This window comes from Colossoma macropomum, unplaced genomic scaffold, assembly GCF_904425465.1.
Source record: "Colossoma macropomum unplaced genomic scaffold, Colossoma_macropomum, whole genome shotgun sequence".
Classification (NCBI taxonomy): Eukaryota; Metazoa; Chordata; class Actinopteri; order Characiformes; family Serrasalmidae; genus Colossoma; species Colossoma macropomum.
The window spans coordinates 27777913-27804112 of NW_023494789.1; the positions used below are offsets into that span (position 1 = coordinate 27777913).

The window sequence follows — 26200 nt, forward strand, 5'->3', positions numbered from 1 at the left end:
CGTGGGGTGCTGAAGCCCATCCCAGTGGTCACTGGGCAGAAGGCAGGAAACACCCTGGACAGGCCGCTACTGCATCACAGGGCCGACACACACTCTCTCACACACACCCAGGGGCATTATAGTGTCTGACTGTGTTCTATAGAGAATCATATATAACACATTCTCCATCAATCTGAACCATTTCACCATGAAATGCTTCTGTTATATAACTGGTGGTTCTAAATAGAGCCATTGCGATTACTAAAGAAGCTTTAAAGAACCATCTTTTTGAGTGCGTCATGTTTCTTTTCTAGAACAATGTCTAAAACATAACTCTCCTATAATGTCCCCGCTCCTTTGTGGGGTCCTTTGACTGAGTGTCTGAATGCAGCGCCTGTATCAAAAGACGTGGATTTAAAAGACCAAAGGTTCAAATCACAGAATATACAAGCGACATGTGTCGTGAGTAGAAATAATTGTTATTGTAAACTAAAAGTTGCATATATCTGAACTTAACGAAAGAGGAATAGGTCATGACGGAAATCTCAATATTTTCGCGCCGTTCTTTTTCCGCCGGATTCTCGCGGGCAGCCGGTCCGGAGACAAAAATGTCTGGGAAGAGTTTTAGGGTGAGCGACGGAGACTGGATTTGTCCTGATAAAAAGTAAGTAAAGCTTTCATTTGAATTTTGTAGAGCATTAAGCTGCAGCGGGTATTTGTGTGCACGTTAAACGCCGAGGCTCTAATGACGAATTCGGCACAGGTTAGGAAATACTAGCTAGCTAGGCACCGTCACTTAGCCTGCTAACGTTAGCTCACGGTGTATCTGAGTTGGCCTGCAGTGCCGCTCAAACAATAGGCTGCGGTTCACGAGTTACTTGGCTGCTGTTTGATGGACTTAAGTTTAACGAACTGCTGTACAGTTCTGAATTGTATTAGTTTGTTGAAAATCAGACTGCCGCCGGCCAGCAAGCTTGTCGCGTTAGTATTCGGGACCTCTTGCTAGCTAGACGAGTAGCTAACTAACTAACGTTAGCTATACAACTAGCTAACGTGTGCTGGCATTCATGACACAAAGCTGATGATGTTAGCTAACTAGCTGCTCCACACACACTGCCAACTTTGTCTTGGGAAACATTTTGTACCGAAAACATGAATGAGGTACAGAGTTATTGAGACATTAGTGCTTATTTTCAAAGTAGAGTATTCAGAAGGTGAAGCATGAGGAACTAGTGTCAGGGTTCTCGGGCAAGTCTGGAATGTCTAATAGGGGGAGTTAATCAAAAGTTGGATGTGTAAAGTGGTAAAATGGTACATTCTGCAGCATATTGAGTGAACATGTCTTGAGTACAATGTGGCATGTAAGCCAACTGCTGTCAAAGCGAGGATATTTTATAACATGCATAAGTAATGTGTATGTCATTATTAGTGACTTCTTTTTGTGGAGTCGTGTAGAGAAGCGTGCACGTATTGACATTGCTCAACTGCAGATCATTCTGTTTAGGTCTACAAGCTTTATATTAATGGGTTAATGTGTAAAATCATGTTGCCTATAAACCTAATTAAACACAGTTCTAACATTTTCATTACTCTTCAGAGTGGAGTGTAGTATGAAATAACATGGAGAGCAGGTTGAGTCAGAGAGCTGTGGAACATGCTGATGTCCAGCCTTTTAAAGTGCTTTTTTTTAAATATAGAAATGAATCATCCAAAGACAATTTAATCTGCATTTATTTTTTCTCCTAAGTGTGATTCAGTCTTGGCAGTGTTTTGTTGCTCTGCATGGGATTTTACAGTAATGCCAGTAGGCTGTAAGTGGAAAAAACACTGCTTAATAGTGTCTCAGGTTGTATAATGTAAATAAAAAAATAAAAATTTTTTAAAAAAAGCTTTTCAGTGTAACATATTTCTAAAATATTTGTAATCCGGAAAATGTTCTGAAGGTTTTGAAATAATTCAGTTAAATAAAAGAAACATAAGTTTGTTGAGAAGCAGTGCTTTACTTTGCTTTCTATTTTTGAGCTTTTATTTGTTTTTTGTTTTTTTTGTTTTTTTTCTCCAAAGGTGTGGAAATGTGAACTTTGCCAGAAGAACAAGTTGTAACCGATGTGGACGGGGTAAAAGACGCATATATATTTTGATGTTATAAAAAAAACTTTGTGGCCTCATCCTAACTTTTTGGTCTGCAGTTTTCCAGAATGTTTTATTCATTTATTGTATGTGTAGTAGAGTAGTACATGTCATTATACTTCTGTCTGGGTTTCCTAAAAGCAACTCAGCACAAAGATGAATCTTAAATGCTAGAGCGAGCATCTGACTGAATACTCTCTCTGCCAGTTCAGATGATCTTAACACTAAAATGCTTTTGGGAAACTGGTAACTGTAATGTTGGCATGTTTATATTGATATATAGTCAGTTATAATGTCCATTTCTTTATATGAAAACTAGACAATATGTATGTGTTGTTTTTTTTGAATAGAGAAAACTACAGAGGCAAAGCTGATGAAGGCTGGTGGGACAGAGATTGGGAAGACCCTGGCTGAAAAGAGCAGGGGACTCTTCAGTGCAAACGACTGGCAGTGCAAAACGTAAGTATTCCCAAAGGAATTAAATTGCGATCAAATCTAGGCAAAGAACAGCCTTAAAAATAGTGCTCTGTAGAGTCTTTCATAAGATCCTGACACATAGGTACCTATACATTAAGAGCTGCCTCTTGCTCAGCTATCTCTTGCTCATTTCACATTTTTTCATTAAATTCACCCCCAAAAAAACTGCAAGGTTTGCAAAGGGTTAGATACTGGTTTTGTTTCCAATACCAAATATATTCTTGTAAGATAAGTAAGCAAGTAAGTTTGTGGATTTGTGTTTTTCAGAATGCATCGATATTTAATTAAAAATCCTGTTCCATGTTTGTATTTGTAGCTGTGGCAATGTAAACTGGGCTAGAAGATCAGAGTGCAACATGTGCAACACCCCCAAATATGCCAAACTTGAGGAAAGAACAGGTATGTCATTGACTGAAGGACAATTGAATTTAAACTTTTTTGGTTGAAGACCTCATGGAGACTGTTTTAAGTACTGATGGTGGTATGTAATTGCATGACTGACGTTTCTCTTGATATGACAATCTTAACAGCTCTCTTCATTGTTTTTGTTTTCTTTGACAGGATACGGTGGAGGCTTCAATGAGAGAGAGGACTTGGTTTACAATGAGCGGGAAGAGTCTGATGGAGAATATGATGAGGTCAGTGTTTTTGCACTGCTGCTGCTATTTCTACTCCATTGTAGTATTATGAGAATGAGGCCAGATATTTTATTATGAAGACAGTTTTAGCTGTGCTTAAAGTGGGATGCTGTGTATCCTCAGCAGGCTTATTTGGGTCTTATTTGGATTTTGCTATTTTTGTACTGATTCAAATTCCCTAAAACGCTTGCACAAGTGTGTCACCTAATGCTGCTGTCAAATCTGTGCTGTTGGTTTGTTAAGTTCATCCCAGACCTGTCAAACACCAGCTGGCCATAATGTGGAAAATGGGATGTTTTCCAGAACTGTCCTGTGACTAACAAGTTCTTGACGGTTTTAGCTGTGTCAGAGAGCCTAATGCTGATGTTCGTTTATCTACAGAAGAAGGCAGCTATCACTAGCAGGAAAGAACTCTTTTCATGGTGGCACTGAGATGTAGTAATGTGTTAGTTTTGTAATACACCAAAGTTACAGTGAAAAAATGTGGTATGTGAGCTCACAACTAAAATTTGTAGAACATCTTTTACTGCTATGTGGTTTGCATCCCCAGGAAATCACTTTTTATTTTTGCTTATACATTAGCATGTATTATGAATTTGTCTTGGTGTTTGGTCATATGCTACCCTCAACACAATTTACATGTATAAATGCACATTGCATTTATTACTTTTATAGCTCTTGTACATAGCGCTGTCGGTAAACATCACATTATTCTTACAGTTTGGTCGTATAAAGAAGAAATATCGTGGGAAGAACAAGAAAGAGAATGAGAAAAAAGCAGAACCTGAAAAAGAAGACGAAGATGATGAAGATGGAGATCTTTCAAAGTACAAACTCGATGTAAGATCAATGATGACTTTTTTTAATCACATTTGTTCTACTTGCAGTAGATTTAAAAATAGATCTTTGTATCTTTAAGTGGCTCACCATTGAACCTTTTTAAATCTCTTTAGGATGATGATGATGACGACGACGAAGATGATGATGATGATGATGATGCAGATTTGTCCAAATATGACCTGGATGCTGATGACTGGAAGCTATCTGAGAAGAAAGGGAGTGGCTCAGGCTCTTCTCGGTCTTCCTCTCGTTCCTCCAGTTCGAGTTCACGGTCCAGGTCCAGGTAAACGGGTACAGGTCAAGGGTAACGCCAGACAAAATGTCAGTATCAGTTCAACTCTTCATTCAAAGATGTTCATCATAATGTTTGTCACATTTTATGTTTTATTTATTGCTTTTTCCTTTTTAAATATTGTATTCCACCTGCTATTTGTGCTAGTTTGTTTGATTCTGACATGGAAGCACAAGGCACTGTCTTATCAAGGTTTTTTTGTGTGTATGTGATGTGAGCATTTACAACAAGCAGCAAGACAAGTGGGCTGGAACAGCTCTCTGAAAGCAAACTATACTAACAACCTGGACTCTAACTGAAACAGGTTGAAAAGCTAACAGATCTTTGCTTTGAGTGTTTCCAAGAAGAGCCTTTATTGAACTGAATGAACTTTGTTGATGGATCAAATTTTGAGTGGTTTTAAAATTACAGTGATGTCAACAACATACATACGAACTTAAGTTTTAAAAATCTGGTTGTGGAAAAACTTCTGAGAAATTCAGGACTTAATTAAGGAAGGCATTCCCCATTTTAGTAAATGAAGGACCATTATTTTGATTATTTAAATATCAAATACCAGTTTGGGTCTCACATGCCTGCTTAATTCATTTTAACTGGAAAGCAGGAACTTTGTCATGATACCAAAGTTCTTGAATATTTTATATAAACAAAAACAATATCCAAATGCTTGAATAAAAATCAAGGAAAAGCAAGCACTGGACCGACTAATAGTAAGACATGTCTTCCCCCTAAGATACTTAGTTTCTGGTTTCTTGGACATGGATTAAACCTAAATTCCAGTGCAATTAAAACACTGTGTAGTCTGGGCTTAGGCCATTCTGGGAAATGAGCTATTAGGTTCACAGAAAAGTTCCTAATACCTTCTTCAAATGCATTCTTTGCTTTTTCTAGAGAGAAGAGTATTGATCTGTCCTAGTATACACTGATTGGGCCTGTACATGTGGTTAACCATGTATCAGTACTCTTTCACGTTGTGGGGGAAATTGGAAATGTGTTGCTTTGTTTTGCAGATCCCGGTCCAGGAGCTCATCCGGTTCCAGATCACGCTCTCGCTCGAGGTCTCGCTCGAGGTCTCGCTCAAGGTGAATGAGGTGACATGCACTCTCCAAGGGAGAGAGTGTATGTGAACTGAGAGTGGTTGCAGTAACCACTTTGGCCTCAGCAGAAACTGACTTAATGGGCTGCAAGAAAGTTTAGAAATATTAGTCTTTGCATAAGAACTTTCTTTAGATTCTGGTCATGTGTAACGCTGAACAGTTGTTGGCTTATGTGTAGAAAGTCAGAAAATACTTCTTACAGGATACATTCAGAGGATGACAGTGTTTTTACTCTCGGTTAAATTATATTTATAACATTCTGTGGTGTTACAGTGGCATCACATATTAAAACAACCCACAGTCAGATTTATTCACCATATCCAAGGGTGAAGGTGTTTCTATGAAGATGTTTTTATAAAGACAGTACCTGTCCTTTGTAGTTGTTGAATAATTTAGTTGTATTTGTATAACTGATGAGAGTGCCTACTATATATCCCCTTTAAAAGATCCAGCTCCCGCTCTGGGAAAGGCTCAGCTTCTTCAAGAAAACGGTCTCACACGTCTTCACCATCCCCTGAGAGAGGTCAGAAGAGGAGTCGCTCCAGGTCCTCCTCTGGTGGCCGCAAAAAAAGACGTTCTCGATCACAGTCGTCAGAAAGGTTTGGGTTTCTGTGGTGTAAAAAAAAAAAAAATGGTCTACTGGTGTCATTTTTATTTTTTGTATTGTATCAGAAATGAATGATAAAATGTCACAAGTCTATGGAACAGCTTGAGCAGTTGGTGTATGACAGCGTCACTCTGTACAGTACTTTGATTTTTATCCTAACATGACTTGTTTCAGAAGCTGATGATTCACATAGTTAAATTGGCTATGGTCTTTCTCTCTCTTTTTCTTTTGTTTTACCCCCCTCCTCCCTCTCCCCTGTGTCTCTGTAGGCGCCGTGGCTCATCTGGATCTTCCCACTCTGGCTCAAGCTCACGAAAGAAGTGATTTAACAAAAGAAACTGTCTTAAACACAGGGGGAAAAAGTCTTTCTATAACTGCATGTTGTGTTTGGAGAAATCACAAACTGTGCTATTTCAAGTATTAATGTTGCAGTACTCAACGTTTCTCGTCATAAATTCAAGTAACCGTAATCTGCCTTTCTTACCATATAGGCTAGCTGAACCCTTCAACAATGCAGACCAGTGTAGAATACCATCTCAGTGATTTTACAGAGAATAATAGCACATTTATTGGTTCATACATTTTTGAAATTCATCCACATTGACTGACTGCTTTTCAAAAAAATAGGTCATCAGATAATTATGTTCATTGACTAAACATTCACTTGCAATATTTAGATGCTGCTTTTACAAATCCCATGTCTGGTCAGTTAAGACAGCCTTAAGTGATAAGCTACACATAAAACGTTACTGACTCAGGTCTGTGACATCTTGGAGGGTAGCAGATAGACTTTCTGGGTTTTTGTTTATTTGTTTTTTTTTTGTTAAACATTTTAAACACTTCATCTAATTGTGTGGTAAAGGTAAGTATATTTTTCTTTTTGTTGAAAAATGTCTTGGCCAAATTGCTATAATGGTATGGAGATTTTTTTTTTTTAGTTCTTCTTTAAGTGTTCTGTTTTTGTGTAAAGACATGAGTGTGAAGCAGTTTGAAAAGCAGTGATCAATTTGCAACTCAACTTTCTCCACAAGGAATGAGCACTGCTGATGTGGACTACATAATTCATTTGTAAGAAGTAACCTAAATACTTAGGGCATATCAGATTTCTTTTCCCTTCAGGCAGCATTTGTAGAAAGTGAAAATTGTACACCATTAATTGGAACTCAATGGCAATGTGATTAACATGAATAAAAATCTGTTAATCTAAACTTTTTTGTATGGCATATTTCTTTTGTGCCGTAGTTCAATGTGGTCAGTCTGGTGGGTTTACACTGTAGCCTAAGGTAATACCTGGACATTGGGTTGTCTTGGTTTTCATTGCACTGGTCTTTGATCTACCTATTCTGCACACACAACATGAAGATAATCATAGACCTGTTTAAAACCTCTTAACAGGTAAGTCGTAGCCTTTTGCAAAATAGGTTATGGTTCAAATCTGTGATTGTGTGTGTGTAGTTCTGTGTGATTCTTTTATGGATGGTTGGAACTTGTTTTCAAATTAAATTTGAAAATATGTTCTAGTCTGAGTGAGCGAGTATAATTTTGCAGTGTTACAAGAGCAGTGAATTATTTTGAGCTCTAGGTGGCACTTGGCATGAACTTTGGTTATGAACCAAAAAGTCAAAATTCCCTTTTTACATCCTTTTCCAAACTCTCCTTATCCAATTACAATTAAGCAGGCTGTCTTTGATAGTGTCTGTACTGTACTGCATTTAAGCAGCAGTCTAGGCAGAAACGCTCCTTATAACTAAAGCGTGAATGGGAGGGGCTAAACTGCAGTGGGCTGCTTAAGTGAATGTAGGTGAATGTTTTTGTTGCATCACAAAAGCAATTCAGAACAGGATTTTTTCTTAAACCCTCAGAATATAGTACACCAAAAGAAAGCTGCTGTCAGCACAAGGTTCTACTCTGGTTCTACTATTTTGAGATACAAGGTTTTGTTACGACAACAGTTTGTGTTTTGTGATTTGGGCCCTTCAGTTTGTGGTTTATGAGTTGGGTGAATGACTGGGAATAAATGTGTGTTGCTGTGGGTAAACCTTAAGGTTAGCTTTTCCCAAAAACTGTCATGTAGTCTACTTGCACTGCACAAAATTGTGTTTTTCTGCTCGAGCTCAAGATGACTGATGTGTCTTGGATGCAAGGACTGCAGAGAAGGTGGAGTACAGGACTTGACGGGCGGGGATAAGACGCTTGGGCCACAAGTTTTTGGCCGTTTTGATGCTTGATGTTTTGGAAAGGATCCATTTTATTGCTGAAAATGCCTAAAAGAGACCACACCCACTTACGAAATTTATATTCATGACTTTGAGTAGAAATGTGTCCGTATGTGGGCAGTAACACCAAGCCAGCCTGTTGTAGAGAACTTAAGGCGGTTCACATGTTTACTCTGACCACAGCGCCACCACAACCGGCAGGGCTTTGGTTTCTTGGTTAAAGTGTGTTGGAGTAGAGCAAAATGTATGACCCTGGTGGTTAATCGGCTGAGAATGCCTGTGTGCAAAAAACATTGTCATTTTGATGCCTGGTTTTTGGAAAGGGTAGAGTTTTACTTTAGGAAACGAGGACGTTAAAACACTCCAACCATGTCTTGCGTCGTGTATTCTACTGTTTAATCATGTTTGAAGTGCGCTTTTATTGGAGCGCGCAGCAGAGTGGTGTAAAGGTCCATGCTGGAGTCCCGCCTCTGCGCGCAGCGTCCTAAAGCGCAGCACCACAGTCTGGAGACGCGCACCAAAGTCCGGCCAGCTTCAGCTCCAGCTCCAGCCAGAGCCATGATCTCCGAGAAAGGATGACCTCCAGGTGTAAACCCGCTTTCAATCCTAACACTTCGACCGAAGCCATGTGGGAGTCGAACGTCTCCAAAGCGGTGCACGAGGGCAGAGCCAACAGCAGCGCCGGCTGTGGATCAGTGTCCGTCGCCTTCCCCATAACCATGATGCTGACGGGGATGGTGGGCAATTCCCTCGCCATCATACTGGTTTATAGCTCGTACAGGAAAAAGGAAAACAAAAGGAAGCAGTCGTTCCTGCTCTGCGTCGGCTCTTTGGCGCTGACCGATCTTTTTGGGCAGTTGCTGACCAGTCCCATAGTCATCTCCGTGTACAGAGCGGAGCTGCAGTGGGAGCGAGTGGACCCGTCGCGAACTTTGTGCGCCTTCTTCGGGGTCTGCATGACCACTTTCGGCCTCTGCTCGCTCTTCATGGCCAGCGCGATGGCGATCGAAAGGGCCTTGGCCATCACGGCTCCTCACTGGTACGCAAACAACATGAAAACGAACGTGACCAAGCAAGTGCTCGTCACCGTCTGGTGCCTGGTCCTGATTTTCGCCCTGCTGCCCATCGCCGGTGTGGGAGAGTACACCCTGCAGTGGCCGGGCACCTGGTGCTTCATCAGCACGGGGGACAGAGATCTGGGCAACACGTTTTTCGCCACTACGTTCGCCGCCTTGGGCACGTTTTCGCTGCTCGTCACTTTCTTCTGCAACGTGGTCACCATCCGCGCGCTGGTTGCGCGGTGCAAAGCCAAACCTAGCGCGTCGCAGTCCTCCAAGCAGTGGGAGAGACTGACCACGGAGACGGTCATTCAGCTGCTGGGGATCATGTGCGTCCTGCTCATCTGCTGGTCCCCTTTACTGGTGTGTACATCTGTTCCAGCTCTTATAGATCTTACTGTTACTTCAGCACTACAGAGATCAGTTATGTGTTTAGGAGCAGGTCCCTCTGGATCAGTTTAAAGCTGGTTGGGTGTAAAATCTGGGCTCTGATCTGTTTTGGCTGAGTTGACTGGCAATTAATTTCATGCCTTTAAATCAACAGCTAGGCCTGAGTTAGTGGTTTCAAAGTTGTAAAATATGCCTCCAGTTTCAAGTCTACTTAGCTGGTTGATGGAGAATGTGGTGTAGATGGTTCTATATAGAACTTTTTTGAAAAGGGTTCTTATGTTGTTACAACAACATGTATTTACAGCACATTCTCCATCAGTCTGAAGAACGCTTTCACGACGCAAACAACCCTTTAATCATTGAAAGGCATCTTTGAATGTTCATGGTTCTATATAGAACCATTTTCTTTACTAAAGAACCCTTGAAGAACCATCATTTTTAAGTGTGTAGAAGGGCTACAAAGGCCATGCGAGTGAGTGATACATTAAGATGTTCCATCCCTTCATCCTTCTTGCATCACCCAAAGCTTTCTAGCTACACTTTGAAGTGTGTAATGTGAAATTGGGTGATTTATTATTCTAAACTATATCTTTAGCACTAAAACCATGTAAGCAGATCATCCATTTTTAAAGCCTGTTTTTGGCTCTAGTCTGTTTGTGTGAGTCCAGCCATGGAGTATTTACCTAATCCACATCTTCAAATGGACGTAGAGGCAGCACGACATTCTTAAAGGGCAACTCCACCGATTTTTCAGAATGTCGGCACAAGGAAATCATTTCATTGTAAACAAAGTCATTCTAAGTTGTTTGACATGAAATGCATAATTGTGGTTTTATTAAGCTTGTTATTAGAATACTTCAAAATCCAAATTTGTCCCGAATACCCTATACTGTAACTATATATTTGTTCTCTCATTTGCTGAGGGATTGGTGGATTAGCGTAACTTTCTGGCAGGCCAAAACATAGAGGTGAGTGATATGGCAAAAATATAAAATCGCAATACTTCAAGAAATTTTCACAATATATAATATGTCACAATATATTTTCAGACATCTGATCAGTTGGACCAGAGAAAGAAATAATAGTGCTACATTTAAAATAATCAAAAACTGTGAAAACAATCATTTTTATTCAATATTTTGCACTAAATCCTGTTAAACAGGACTAATTCTGCTCTCTTTATAATGATACATGCAGTTGGTCAGTGTTCGGTAGGCTGCTGATGATATTCACAATATGTTCAGAAAAGCATATTATATGGTATTGTGACATAATTTGCCACGATAACGGTATATGTTGTCATATTGCCCAGCCATAATCATACATCCCACAAGCCAACTCTGGGCAGTCCTACCTCCTAGGAAGCTATAATGTGATAAGGTACAAATATGCTGCCTGATGCCTCAGACAGTTCAGTGATAAGGTTGTGGCCTAAAGTGTATTCAAAGAAAACATCAGTCCTCAAAGAAAACAAAAGATTTAATACTGTTTGACCACACTCAACTTTATAAATAAAACCTCATGTAGGCCTCTGGAAAATTTGGATAGTAAACAAAATGGCTATAATTGCAATGTTGCCATTGCAAGCCTTGGTTCCCATCACCACGACTGTAAAAATATTTTAGTCAGTAAGTTTCTCTACAATGAATCATTTCACATCAAAACAAACTGACTGACTTTATTTACATCTCAATGGTTGAATTATGTCCAAATTTAGAAAAGTCATTGGAATTCCATTTAAGTCTCAAAATATGGCTTTCCTGCTGAAAAAAAGAAATATAAAAACATGAAATGATTCTGTTGGTTCCTGGTGGTTTACTAATGTGTTTTGGCTTTTCTTGATTGGTTGATGTCTTAATGGTTTAACAGGTGACCTGTGACTGATTCTAGATGGATTTGATGGTTTTCTGAAGGTGTTCCACATGAAACTAGTGGTCTCTAATCTTAACCATTAATTCCTGAAGTAAAACCACCTGGTTTTAATCCTAATGAATGTAATGGTCTTTTTTCAGCAGGGGGGCTGTGAGGGCTTACAGCCTGAGTAAGTAGATGAGGATACGGTTTTGTTTAGTAAAGTTTTTTTTGTTTGTTTTTGCTCCCTGCAAGAAAAACCAACAAACCCAGTATATGTTTTGTTTTGGATGCTGGTGTGCTGGTCTACCAGTATGTCCATGCTGGGTGACAGGTAAACCAGCACCAGATCAGGGTAAACCAGCTTAGAACAGCTCTGTCCCTTTTTATAATTTATTTTATTTATTTTTATTATTATTTTTTGAAGCAGGCCTGTCAAAGCCTCTAGCTTCGTTGTAAAATGTGCATTATGACACCTGAACAATTCTTGAAGAAAAACAGGCCAGTTTCCAAGTTTCATAGCAGAAAAGCTTTACTGAGGCTTGAAGACTAACATGAATTTACTAGCACTGTCTTCATGATAAAATTCGTCGTCTGCTCCAGGGTTCAGAGTTTACATTCATTCATTAGTAACTCTGTCAATAACCCTTGTACCTTTATTGCCTTTTGATGTCCAAATGCTGGTTGGTACGGCTTTTGTTTTGTGCTACTGATCCACTTCCCGTGCTTTTTCCCCCACCTGTATTCCTGCAAGCTACAACAGCCTTGGCGTCTAGTCCTGTGCTTGCATTGGCTAGTGGTTCATAGTCATTAGCAGTCGGCCAATAGCTAATCCTAGCACAGGGGGTGGGGCTTGTCAGAATACTGGTGGAAAAACCTCAACGCTCCTTTTCAATCTGCTTCCTTGTTTGCCGTCGTGTTGACATGATTGATGTTGTTTCACACACCTGCAGCCCAGACATCAGCTTATCAGACACGTTTCAAGTATCTGTTAAGCATCATGTTGCTTTCATATAGCCTAATCGGTTGATTTTAAATCTCCAGGGACATGACGGCTACTTAGTCTTGTCAAAACCTTGAAAACCTTTTTTTTAAAAACAGATGAGTTTGTGAATGTAGACTATATTTAATATAAAAGTCCTACAGCCTTAACATTGATCAAAACCTAAAGACCATCACACATTTTGGTCTTTTTTTTAGATTTTTCTAATGAATGTAGTCTCTTTATTTTACCTTTGCTTAGTTTCAATCCTGTGACTTGAGCACAATCCTCAGTATTCAGGTTCATATCTTAGCTGAGTGGCTTTTTCCATGAATGTGCCATTTTAGCATTCTCATAGCAAGAGTAGGATGGCAGGCTTCCTTTGTTCCCTCTACTAAGAGGCACTCTAATATAGCAGAGAAAAATTATTAGTATTCTCACAGAGTTTGTTCAGGTACTTCACGGCACCATGTGGCCAATAGTTCATGTCTTTTCTGAAGCCTTTGAAGCAGCATCAGGTTTCAGAAGCATCAGAGAAGAAATGTGCTGCATTCATTTGAGCAGATAACTGGAGTTTGTGAGATAGAAATCTGAAGTGGAGCATAATGAAAGAAAACTATAAGCTAATAGGACTTTAAAGAAGCCATTTCCTGCAATATTCTTGTATCATCTTCTCTTCCTGAGGTCCATGTATGACATTGTGGTTCTGCCTTTAAGGCTGATACATGACCTCTGATCAGATTGGCTCTCTTGTATCATCGCAAAAGCCGATGCTTGCCATATATACTGATGCTTGTTTATTAACCATTTTAAAATCAGTGCAAGGCAAGGCATACTCTAAAGACATACTCAGTCAGCTTCTTAACAAACACTGAAGTTCCTGTTAAAGCGTGAGTAGACTGATGAATCAGTCTGATGAGACAGTTATTAATCTCAGTGTTACTCAGCTAATTAGGGTTATATTCATGAGTAATAAGCTTAGCATCGTTGTTGTACTGGGATTGTGCTTGCGTTTCGTGGCAAGTTACATAACTGAAAATCACATCTCTTTCCAGATTTTGGGATTGGGATCATTAGGATGCCTAGTTCATGAGACAGCAATGGGATTATGGGAGTAGCAGTGAACTGAAGCAGGAGATGAGAGCCAAAATAATATTGAGACATTTGTAACATCATTTAAATAAGGGAATTTTTCATGAAACATATTAACAGAAGAATTACATCAAGAAAACTTCCAACCAGTTACAGCAAGGAACAATGTGAGTTAAATAACAAAAACAATAATATAGTTTTTTTTCCCATTTGCTGAATATTTTACTTTTTTTTTATTTATTGTAATGAAATGTCTTACTGAATATATTTAATACAGTATATTCAGTATTCAGCCATCACTATGTTTTCAAAGTGTTCAGTACCTTTAACATTTAACATTTCAGTACCAGAACATCTTCAGTACCTTTAGTTAGGGTACCATTCGGTATCGAATGGTACCAAAATTCTATTGCAACTATTTTTTCTAATTGACTCCATAATTCTACAGTCTGTCTTGATTCCAAGCCTTTAATTTAATTTTTCTGTTCAAAAAGTTATGCAGTGGTTAAAATTATCATTAAAGTCATCATTAAAGGCATTGTTAATTTAGCTGTCAACCACAGTATATTGGAGTTAAAATTAAAGTGCAGACTTTCAGCTTTAATTCCAAACTGAGTGAACGATGTAGGAGTTACAGCAATTTTCATTCATAGCCCCCCTCCACATTTTTAGGATATCTATCTATCTATCTATCTATCTATCTATCTATTAATCAATCAATCAATCATCAATCAATCAATCAATCAATCAATCAATCTCTCTCTCTCTCTCTCTCTCTCTCTCCCTCTCTCTCTCTCCCTCTCTCTCTCTCTCCCTCTCTCTCTCTCTCTCTCTCTCTATATATATATATATATATATATATATATATATATATATATATATCCAGATAGATATAGATATATATACATATATACATATATACATATTGATATATGATTTTGTGGGAGTTTTGTGGTGGAGGCAATATTGTGATTCAAGACAAGATTGATTGCTAACACTTTAATTACAACTTGCCGTAACTCAATTTTTACATTATGAACACACTATTTAAATGAAAAAACCAAAAAAGTTAAATTCCTCTGTTAAGGCATGACTTAATTAGCTGTACTCTACTTCAGGCAAGTTTTTTTTTTATCTTTCCCAATAATCTGTTATGTATTTTGTCTGTCTATGAATTACAGATACTAATGTTGAAGATGATCTCCACCCATATGTCTTCTGATCAATGCAAGCAATCGTCTGCTTCTCCCTTGTCCAGTCAGGACTTACAGATGGACTGTAACTTCTTTCTGACAGCCATACGTCTGGCCTCTCTCAATCAAATTCTGGACCCTTGGGTTTACCTTCTCCTGAGGGAGATCCTGCTGAGGAAATTCTGCCAGGTGGCAAATGCAGTGTCCAACTGCTCACTGGAAGGACAGAAGGAGACTAAGAAAGAGACGCAGAAGGAGACCATCTTGGATACTACAAAGAAGCAGGCCATTGAGAATGATGAGTTTCAGAAACTGTCTCCTCTCAATCCTAGTGGAAGTGCACAGGCGTGACTTAAGTTATTTATATATTGCTGTGTAAACATATGTTTTAAAAGGGCAGTGGGATCTGTATGACTAATCTCATTCTGAGAGACTCTAACTTTTGTGACTTGCACTTGGCTCTGGTTGGTGGAACTTGTGAATGCTGAGTGAGCCCAGCATGCTAGCATGTGAACACTTGACTCTTTTTAGCAACTAGAACTGACCTGGCATTTGAAGCAGGATTGCTAAATTACCATCCTGTGAAGTAAAACACTGCAGTGAGGAGAACTTAACAGCCAAAATACCCTGAATAGCAATATCAGAGAAGAATGGATTTCTGAGTTTCAAAGGACATTCGTAAGGCTTTTCATTAAATAGGATGGAAATTTCAATTCATTTTAATAATTGTTAATGTGGCTACAGCATTGGCCTTTTGTGTGCCAACAAAAGTGAATGAGTAAATTAAGATCTTATTAATATAATATCCTCATTTACAGTCGTGTTTGAGCTTCTTTGCAGCAAAGCACTGGATGGTCTCAAAATATTTTTACACGCTGTTATGACAAGAATAAAGGTGCAGAGGCTATGATGATGAGTTTATATCAAACGTCCTGCTTGAAGTACATCATGTGATGTTCCTCCACACAGTCCAACACTGTGCCAGGCCTAAAAAGTTCTGTTAATGCATGATAAGCTTGAGTGACACTTGGCATGTTTTCATGCTTGCATGCACTGCTTGTATTCATTCCTTCATTTCTGGTTTCTAAATGGAGTAAACCATCACCTGTAGTCCTCACTACTACTCATCTAAGTAGTAGTGTCACTAATGTTCTGCTTGCCCTTGAAGCTGGCCCATGTTCCTCACAACGTGATGCCATTATCTGTCTGCACCACACACTGCAATGTCAGGGAGCATTTATGAGGACCCATGTGACTCAAGCTAATATGAACATTAGCATGTGTAGTTTTAACACATAATGACCTCCACTGTGCTGAAAGAACCAGTCCTCAAATAGTAATCAGTAGTTACTTTCCTCTTAGTATGTAAACCCATTTCCACCAAAAATCCCTGCTTCTCTGTGGTAGCAATGTGTCAAAAGGTTGACTTGAAATTTCAAAATATTTTATTTTCCTGAAACACTGACTTATTAACTTGAAATAATTACTTATTTTCTCAGAATAATTCACTACATATCTCAAAATCTAAGTCATTATTTTGACGTAGTACAATACTTTGAGAAAATGAGCCATTATTTTGAGGCACAAAGTCAATCGTTCTAGAGGCTAATCAAGATTTTGTCATTAAAGTGAGAAAATTAGTCATTATTTTGTGATACCAAGTCAATTTTAGAAGTTAGTCATTATTTTAAAATATTAAGTCAATATTTTGAGGACCAAGTCACTATTTTAAGGTAGTCATTTAGAATTTTGACATACTGCTGCCAGAAACAGAGGAGACAAAATCATAGACAATTTTTTCTTTCTCTACCTGGCAGGAATGGGGCGGTGTTGCATTGTACCAAGCAGAATATTAGCCTTATGGATGAACAGTGCCTTATTAGTTATTGCCAACAAGCTATCAAGACTCCAGCCTTATTGCAGTTGTCATTATATAGCATTTAAGAGTTTACTCTGCAGGAGACATTTACTGTGCCTTTCTGACTACAATGTTGTGGCATTAAAGTTGAAAATTGTAAACAGGAATGGCAAAGGGATCAGCGCTTCATTTGTGTTAGTTTAATTATTGTATCTTACTCATTAATGCTGGGAAATAATATTGTTTTTTCATGTAGAGATATCTGGCTCATTCATAGCCAATATCAGCTGCAAAGTGAATCAGTAGTGTTCAGCTGAATTAGAGTTTAGCAATATGTAGAACAATGATTAACCAGTATGTATTGGAAAACATTGGAAACTAATTTTGCAAACACTTAGTGAGCCTGAAACGTTTTAAATACTGTCTGTATGTGTACCATGCGTTGTCTGCATTTGATCCAAATGTGCCATTTATAATGATAAAGTGGAAGGCAGCTTACTCACAGACTCAAGTCTGTAATAACCCCCTCTAGTACCTCCTACAGTACCAGATAGCCTATCTGTTCCCAGCAGCAGCGAGCGACTGTTGTGAGTAGGCGCTAGGCCACAAGAAAAGCACCTTTGCATTTATTTGTAACAGTTGCCTTTTTAGTTTTTACATCATTTTAATTTTGTAAATTGAAGATAAAGTGCCAGAGAATGGGCTTAACATTTAGTAAAAGGGCTTGAATTTTTAACATAAATTTTACTTTTACTAAAACTTACCATCAGGCTTTTCTTAGTCATTTGCATATGTTTTAAGGAAATTAAATGGTTAAAACACACACACACACACACTTGAAACCATCTTAATGGACCTCTCAACTCCAGGCTCTAATTCACTGATTCCTTTGAGCTATTAATAGTGTTTCTACACTGTGGTGATAACTACATTGCTTATTTGTGAGGTATGGAACATTCACCAGAACTAACCAGCTCTGTATCACTGACTCACTCTCTCACGCACAAAGCTGATTCACCAGTTATCCCTGTGACCATTCAGTGCTTTGTTGAGTGTCTGTTTAAAGATTTTTAGCCAAGCTGCAGCGTTGTGTTTCAAGGTTTCAGTGCTTCTGTTGTCAAAAGTGTTTGAGCTGTTATGGAAATACTGCTGGTGTTCTCAGAACAATGGACTGGCCACCCCAGAGTCCAGACCTCAACATCATTGTTACATCCATTTGTTTGGATTACTTGGATTATAAGAAGCAGAACTGAAACCAACTTCTAAGACTGAACTTTGGAGGTGTGGAAAAATATCAGATTTGTTTGAAAAACTGAAAGCAGGTTTCCCGAGAAGATGGAACCTGTAATAAAGGCAAAGCGTGGACACTAAATACTGGAAAATTTAGTATATTTAGTTGTTGAGGTTTCTGTGTGATGGTATGACCATTCTTACCAACACAAACCCTCTGTAACCAGATTTGAATGAAAATTCAAGTGCATTCAAGCAGAAAGTGAGAGATTTCATGTGGTTACTGACTTGAAACCCTCATGGTCTGTTAAACTGTGATATGTTTGAGCTACTGTATGAATACTTGCATTTGTATTTGTATTTATGATATTAGTTTGGAATTACATACCCAAACGAAGAATGGCAGAATGTATTAGTGTTGCAGTTCTGTTGTACATTCCAGTACGATGTTAATACTGGAGTGGAACATAGGCATCATGGATGTTATATGCATACAGTTGCACCCCTGGTCAAATGAAATGTTTTGTTGATTTTCTAAGTAAAATAAGTTAACACATCCAATACAAACCTAAACATGATATAATTGGTTAATATACTTTTTCTCCGCCCACTGGTGTACAGTGACAGAGGACATTTTAAAGGTGGCCAAAAGTCTCTACACTTTGATGGGAGATTACAGAAAAAACAAGAATTTTGTCTTTCAAGTGATGTGATGAGTCATGAACTAAAAAGAGAAAACTGTTTTGATGTCAGGTTGACTTTATGTTTGCATGTTAAGCCACCAGCAAAATGAGTTTTGAGACATTCCCAAAGTGAATCAATATTAGACCTCTAGAGTGAGGTACCAAGACTAAACTTCAAACTTCAGGGTATTTATCCATGAATGTACAGTTTTCAGTGTTACTGTGTGCTTACAGCTCGTTTATGCCACCAAGAGCTATTACTATTGTAATGAGGGCTTTTACTGAACTGACATCAATGTAGGGACATGGCTCTGCTTGTGTGTATTTGATAAGGAAATGTTTGCAAATGCTTGCAGTTGTTTGCAGTCTGTCTGTTCTAAGCCATCAAGCAACATTCTTTGCTTTTATTGTGCTTCTGATGTGAGTCTAATCTGTCCTGCTGGTTTCATCTATGGGGATGGACAATATTTTACCTTACTGTCATATCTTCTCTGTAAAGGTATTGAAGTATTACATTTTTTGTGAATGCCAATTCAGACGTTGGACACTTACCATTATTACCAAATAGTTTGTAAAGCCACCTATTAAGGTGACATCTTATAATTCACAGATCTGACCTCCAACACTCCATTTCTTTCATGAATTTTACATGACAAAACACTCATATGCTTTGCCAATGCTGGTGTATGTGCTGTTTGCCCAACAGAATAAAAAAGAAGGAGAATATGTGAATTTCTTAATTTGTGGGCCATTTTTTTATCTGCCTGTGTCTGGAAATCTTCCTTTCTGAGTATTCAGATATTGAATTTTGCTACTCTGGTTATACAGTACAGTGCAAAAATCAGAGACCACCTTTTATTTCTATTCAAAACAGACTTTAAGTACAAGTTAGTCTTTTTTCAGGAGATATTACTGAGGAGATTAGATATAAGATAATCCACTTGTATAAGGAAAGAGAGAGTTAAAGAAGAATAAGCATGAGGAGTTTCCAAAACTGGAGTTTAAAAAATGTTTAAATATGTAGAGAAAATGAGCCTCCTAACAACCGTACGAGACAGGGTAGACTTGCAAGAGTGTCACCATCAGATAAAAACAACTTAAAGCTTTCATTTTTGAAAGATGGGAGGAAAATCAAGCTCTTGCTTCAGACCTGAGTCCACAGGTGCTTCTGTCCATTCGTCCGCTGTGAGAAGACAACTCAACACTATCAGTCTGAAAGGATGTGTTGGGAGGATCTGAAAGGATCTGCCAAGAAGCCCTCACTGAGAAAAAGAAATAGACGGAAAAAGGAAGAAAAATTATAAATCGAGGAAAGAAGCTGCCTCACTATTCTCAGAACAATGGACTGGCCATATCAGAGTCCAGACCTCAACAGCAATGAAAGCGTTTGGGATTATTTGGATCGTGAGAAGCAGGAAATGCAACCAACCTCTAAGACATCATGAGGCGTGGAAAAAATATCAGATTTCTTTGAAAAACTGAAAACAAGTTTTCCAAATAGTATAGAAAACATAATAAAGGTAAAGAATGGATACAGTAAAAGTGGAAAAAATGATATTAAATTTGGTTGTTGAGGCTTCTTTGTAATTGTATATGTTTTCTAATTTTTTCCTGATGAAAATGAAAAATCTGTACTTCATGGCCATTTTGACTGGAAATTAAATAAATAAAAGGTGCTCTCTGACCTTTACATGGCACTGTATGTTCTGTACACTCTTAAAAATTACAGTTCCACAAAACAGTTTTTTGAGTGGTATTATTAAAAAATGGTTCCCTGTAGAACCAGGTCTGATAAAGATATTTATGAATGTGAAGGATCTTTTAAAGGTTTAAAGAACCTTCATACAATGTGAAGGTTTTGTACCAATTTAACAAATCTTCCCAGAAACAGGTTCTTAAACGTAAAAAAAAACCACATCTCATTTAAAAAATTAGTTCCTTGAAATGTTCTTTAGGAACCAAAGTAGCTTCTCTATAGCATCTTTATTTTAAAGAGTGCAGTCAGTCTGTTGTGCACTCTGCACTCTATCAAATGCTCTGTGTTGTCTTACCTCAGATCTTGATCAGATAACATTGGCTGACCTTGTTGTGTGTGCCAGTTACATAACAAAGAACTGCATGTACCAAACATTCATCCTTTACAGAGTCTCAGAGTAACATCCTAGCAAACTACAATTTGTGCACTACATTTGCAATTATTTACATGTTTGTGGAATTTGGAAGCAGATTTTGACCCATTGATGATTAGTGTGTGAAATTCTAATGACAATAGAAAGCAGTGATTAGTAAATTCAAATTGATGTATTAAATTGAAAATGGTACAGAAACACAATGTTTTGTTTAATCTTAAGAATGTCTTTGTTTTTTGTAAAAATGTGATGCCTGCAGCATGTTCCAAAAGTTGGTACAGGAGCATGTTTACCACTGTGTTACATCACCTTTCCTTTGAACAAGAATTAATAATTTGGAGGCTGAAGACACCAAAGGGTCCAGTTTATTCCCACTGTTCAGTCATACACATCTTTAGGAGTGCAAAAGTACAGGGCCTTTGTATTGTTTTGGTATTGTTGTATTTTATATGGCCCTGCGATGGACTGGCAACCAGTCCAGGGTGTATCCTGCCTTCCACCCAATGACAGCTGGGATAGGCTCCAGCAACCCAGAAGGATAAACGGTTTAGATGATGTGTGTGTGTGTATTTTATACGTTTTCAATGAGAAACAGTTCTGCACTGCAGCCAGGCCAATGTGGAATGTCCCTGAAAAAGGCGGCATCTAAAAGGCAACATATGTTGCTCAAAAATGTGTTCAGTGTTAATAGTGCCTTCACAGATGTGCAGGTTACCCAGTACTATACCCATACCATGACTGACCCTGGCAACTTTACACTGGTAACAATATGGATGGTGCTTTTTTTCTTTGGCCTGCAGAACACGATGTCAAAGTATTCCTGAGCCCATGCGGTGATAACCATCACAGAAGCATGGTAGTTTTTTAATGCAGTGCCGTCTGAGGCGTTAAAGGTCACTGGCATTCAGTTGTGGCTTTTGGCCTTTTCCTTTACCCACAGAGCTTTCTTAAGAATCTTTTGATGACATTATGCACTGTAGAGGGTGAAATACCAAAACTCCTTGCAGTCACTCACTGAGGAACATTATTCTGAAACTGTTGGATTTCTGATTCATTTTCAAGTGTCACACCTCAAACCATCCTTGCCCATAAAGGACTCTGCCTTTCCTGAATGCTCATTTTAAATAAAAGTATGATTGTATCACCTGTTTAAGTTGATTTTTGAACATGTTCTTAGTCCTACATTGCCCCTGTCCCAACTTTTTTGGAACATGTTGCAGGCAATTCATTTTTATTTGTATTTTATCTTCTGTCCCAACTTTTTTGCAATTGAGTTTGTCATTTGAATCCAGTTGAAAAGTCAAAATCCGATTAAAACTAGCTAAACTGAGAACACAATCTAGGTCAAAGTCATGTTTTCATGAATTACTATTACATTATAAATGAAATTAGTTGTACTCTAGATGAGATGGGAAAGACTGGGATGGTCTTTAAAAGTATGTATCAGGTGAACTGATGGAGGCTGAAACTGAACTCTTTGCCTCATAATGATATAATTTTTTTCTCTTAATCCTTTAATCACACTTATTTAGGTGGATTATTACAGTGGCATGCAATGTTAGTCTAATTCGAATGTTAGTATCATTGATTTTGCCTAAGCCAATTTAGTTTGTCCATTACATTTTAAGGAAACGGTTCTGTGGAGAACCACTTTAAGCTACTTAAGGACATTATGTTCCATTTAGGGACAAAATGTCTTCACACAGTCATCACAAAAGGGGATAGCAGAGGTTACACCGTCCATTAGTGGATGTATTGAATGCTCACCTACTATTGTAATTCCACATAATGTAACTGACTAATGTCCATAATGGTTATCTGAGAATTCTCTGGAGCTCTGCTACAGTATTTGTCCAAGGAAGCTCCAGCAAGAAATGATTAATGAATGAAATGGAGATTCTGCCAGTTAGATGAAAGTATTGGAGATAATTATGGAAAATCCCAGGACAAAAACATTCAGACACTGAATCATTTCTCCCTGTCACTGTTCTGTAGCAGCTGCATTTTCAGTAATAAAATATAGTTACTGAAGGCAGCTCATTCCTTCCTTAACATGTCTTCATGGTATGTCTCATGTACCACAAAAATACACTTAAATGACATTTGTCCTTATTTAAAGGGCAATCCCGCATATTTTTCACATTTTCTGTGTAACTATATCATTAAGATGTGAACAAAGTCAACAAAGTTCCAGAGAAACTTACTGAGTCACAATTGTTCACAGTGGTGGTGATAGGAAAGAGACGTCTGAAGTGTTGAATGCCTCTATAAACAACCTCACAGAAAGGTATTATATGAAATCATTATGGATATGCTTAATTCTGTTTTACGGTAGATTATGATATGGCTTTGACATACACTGTCAGAAATAAAGGTTCTGTGCAGGTACATTTTTCATTCATCAAGGTACAAACAATGTAAATGTCCCCTTAAAGGTACAACAGTGGTTTTAAGATCCAATTGTACCTTAAATAAGTTTTACCCAGGTGAAAAGTACGTATTTGTACCTTTTCATTACCTAATGTTTTAAAACAGAACAATAAAATAAAAAAGCTGGAGACAAGATGGGGTGTGTGGAGTCAATACAACTTAGAAAATATTATTTCAATGGATTATGGTACAGTTATGTTCCTTAACTGAAGATGTACCCTTGAGGGTACCAACCCAGTGACAGTTTCGCACTTTTTTCTGATATTGTAAAATGTTTTCTTTTTTTTTTTTAATCTATTCTGGGTAGAGAGGTACATGCAGGGTGTTTTAAGGGTTCTTTTTTCACATTTAACACTTTCATCATTTTACCATTATAAAAACTCATAAGTTCACTGGTGGTTTTTGGTGGTAAATACAATGTCTTTATTTGTGAGGTAGATCTCTCAACAATTGAATTATCCAGAAATTTTTACAAATCTGTGAAAAATTATTTGCTTTGCAGCAATTTACTACTCAGAAAGTGTCTCAAAAGCAATAGCACTCTCAGTATTTCACACTGTTTTATATATACTAGTACCAGTACTGTACTATTTAACTACAAGTTGTTTAAGTCTACAGTCAATAAAGCATCAATTGATTACTTCAGTGCAACTTTCAATGTACATTCATATAATAATCAATAACAAGAGCTTCTGCTATGTAAGCACATTCATTTAGGCTGAGTTATGTGTGCTCCATAATACCAACAAGTATCAAGGGGGATACATAAAACACCATAAATGCATGTAATATTTACCAGTCTTGAAAATAACTAAATAACCAACTGCTTACTTCCAAAATGCTGCAGGAATGCTCCAGGTATCCAGCCAATAAGCACAAGTTCTTCATTTTAAAGCATCAGGTAAAAAGCAAAAAATATACTTAACAGAAAATTACACAGAATCTTCAACAAATAATATACTGATAGAAGTCCTACTGTCTCAATATCTTGAAATATTTTTTGGAGCTCCAGTTTTAGAGACATCTCCTATTATTTCACTTATTTCTCTAGACTTTCTCTTTACTTACGCAAGTGGACCATCTTATATCTATAGTCCTTAATGGCAGTTTTAAATGGAAAAATAAATGAATAAATGATGGTCTCTGACTTTTGCACAGTGCTGTATATGTATATATTGTGTGTATGTATGTAACAGATAGATACATAGATAGATAGATAGATAGATAGATAGATAGATAGATAGATAGATAGAGATAACAGAAAGTTAAGATAATGTTCTGTGTCTTGTAGTCTCAGGCTTTCAAAGCCTATAAACCAACACATAGTTTACATTTCACAGATTCATATTCCATCTTGATACATCAGCCATACACAACCATCATTTGTTAAACTTAACATCATAGATTGAATAATGAGGCATTATTAATATGAGATACTGGGAGATATGCTCATTACCTCCCAGCATCTCATATTTCACAGATCACACAGAGATGGACTGTTAGGCTCATTCTCTCCTTCAACTGGGTCCACATAATCAGGTAAAGTTATCAGCATATCAAGGCATTCTGAAATCTATAAAACTGGTATATGCAGCAGATCATTAAAGCTGAGCAATAAAGCAAATGACTTGTAAATGCAGCTAAACCAGGTGAAACATTGTTGTCGTTTTTTTGCATCTCTTAAATTACGTTGCTCTACAAGCTTTATTGATCGACATGGCCCAAGACTCTGCTCAAGAGTTTATCAATAACAGCTGTAGCCTACTTCTGTTGAGAAATATACTGCAGAATATATAGAATGGTATGATGCTAACTCTTTCGGGAAGGTGCGACCGATGGAGCCCTTTGATTTTTTCATTCAGTCTAAATAAAAATGAAAGGACAACACATCTGAGAGGAAAACCAGTTGCATACTTGAAGGTGGTGTGCTTTGTATCACGAGCAGCTCCTTTTCCCCACACTCTCCATCACTCTGCTACATCTCATGTCTAGAAGACTTTGTTTTAAATCACCACAGGCTTTTTAGGTAAAGTAAACTGTGTTTTATTTTATGACTGAAAGCATTCTTAGGTCACCCACTACCATGGACTTCTGTGATCTGCCAGGTTTTCTGTGAAAGGGGTGGACTATGAGTAAATAGAGAGTACTTTGCAAGTCTTTCCTTTAGCTCCATCACAGTATAATAAACTGTGTTCAGGTTGGCAGTTAAAATTCAAAGTATACACTTCACTGGTAAAATGATATTAGTTATTTAAACAGTCTGTTGCATGTGGGAGGAAAAGAAGTGCAAATGAACCATAAAGATATGGCATACTGTGAGGTACAGCATGTACAGTCTAATAGTGCTGAGAAAAACATGCCTGATCATCACGTTAATAATCGGTACTGAGACAGCACTAGACAAACTCAGAATGATTAAAAGGCTTTAAATGCTGTGGGTGTTCTCATCTATTAAGTTAGAAGCTAAGCTAATTGGATTTGTGAAAAAAAGTCAACATTTTCAGTGCACTGCAAGCAAGCGACTGCCGGGCCTAATGATCGATCCTTGCAGCAGGGTAGATCGCCATGGTAACATCACTATTTGCTGATGACAAAAAGGGAACCTCCCTGCCCTTTTAACTACTCCAGAGTCATCCTTTTCCGTTGGTCCAGGAAAGTATACACAGTCTTATGCAAAGGTTTGGGTGCGCCTGGTCAAATTATATGTTCTGTTGGTTTTCTCATTTCTGCACATTTTAATGGATAATCACTGTTTATTTACTGAATTTAACACATTGGGAAAAATAAAACATTAAATGTAGCCTGTGCAAAAGTGATGGCACATTTTATGTTTTATGGGGTTTTTTTTCCCAGTATGTTTAATACAGCATTAACATTTGCAGATTTGCCATATTTAAGGTCCTGTGGAGGATGTGTTAACTTACTTTCACTCAACAAAATGTGATTTCATCAGGGTATTCGGTTTGCACATAAATGTATGTTCTTTGACATCATACATTAGTATATTACGTGCAGAACTGTATCACAT

The 26200-nt window shown here is 37.9% G+C and overlaps 2 protein-coding genes across 2 annotated transcripts; both read left to right on the forward strand.

Annotated features, from left to right (window-relative positions):
• Positions 1–412: 412 nt before the first annotated feature.
• On the forward strand, positions 413–6416 carry zranb2 (zinc finger, RAN-binding domain containing 2). The gene is made up of 10 exons (XM_036570699.1): positions 413–643; positions 2044–2096; positions 2460–2568; positions 2903–2985; positions 3148–3224; positions 3945–4064; positions 4178–4347; positions 5367–5438; positions 5900–6052; positions 6330–6416. The coding sequence occupies exons 1-10, from the start codon at positions 513–515 to the stop codon at positions 6382–6384; spliced, it is 1023 nt and encodes a 340-aa protein (XP_036426592.1). The 5' UTR covers positions 413–512; the 3' UTR covers positions 6385–6416.
• A 244-nt stretch (positions 6417–6660) lies between these two features.
• ptger3 (prostaglandin E receptor 3 (subtype EP3)) lies at positions 6661–18010 on the forward strand. Its single transcript, XM_036570698.1, has 2 exons — positions 6661–9697; positions 14831–18010. Exons 1-2 carry the CDS (start codon positions 8852–8854, stop codon positions 15191–15193), a joined length of 1209 nt encoding a protein of 402 aa, XP_036426591.1. The 5' UTR covers positions 6661–8851; the 3' UTR covers positions 15194–18010.
• The last annotated feature ends 8190 nt before the right edge of the window (positions 18011–26200 follow it).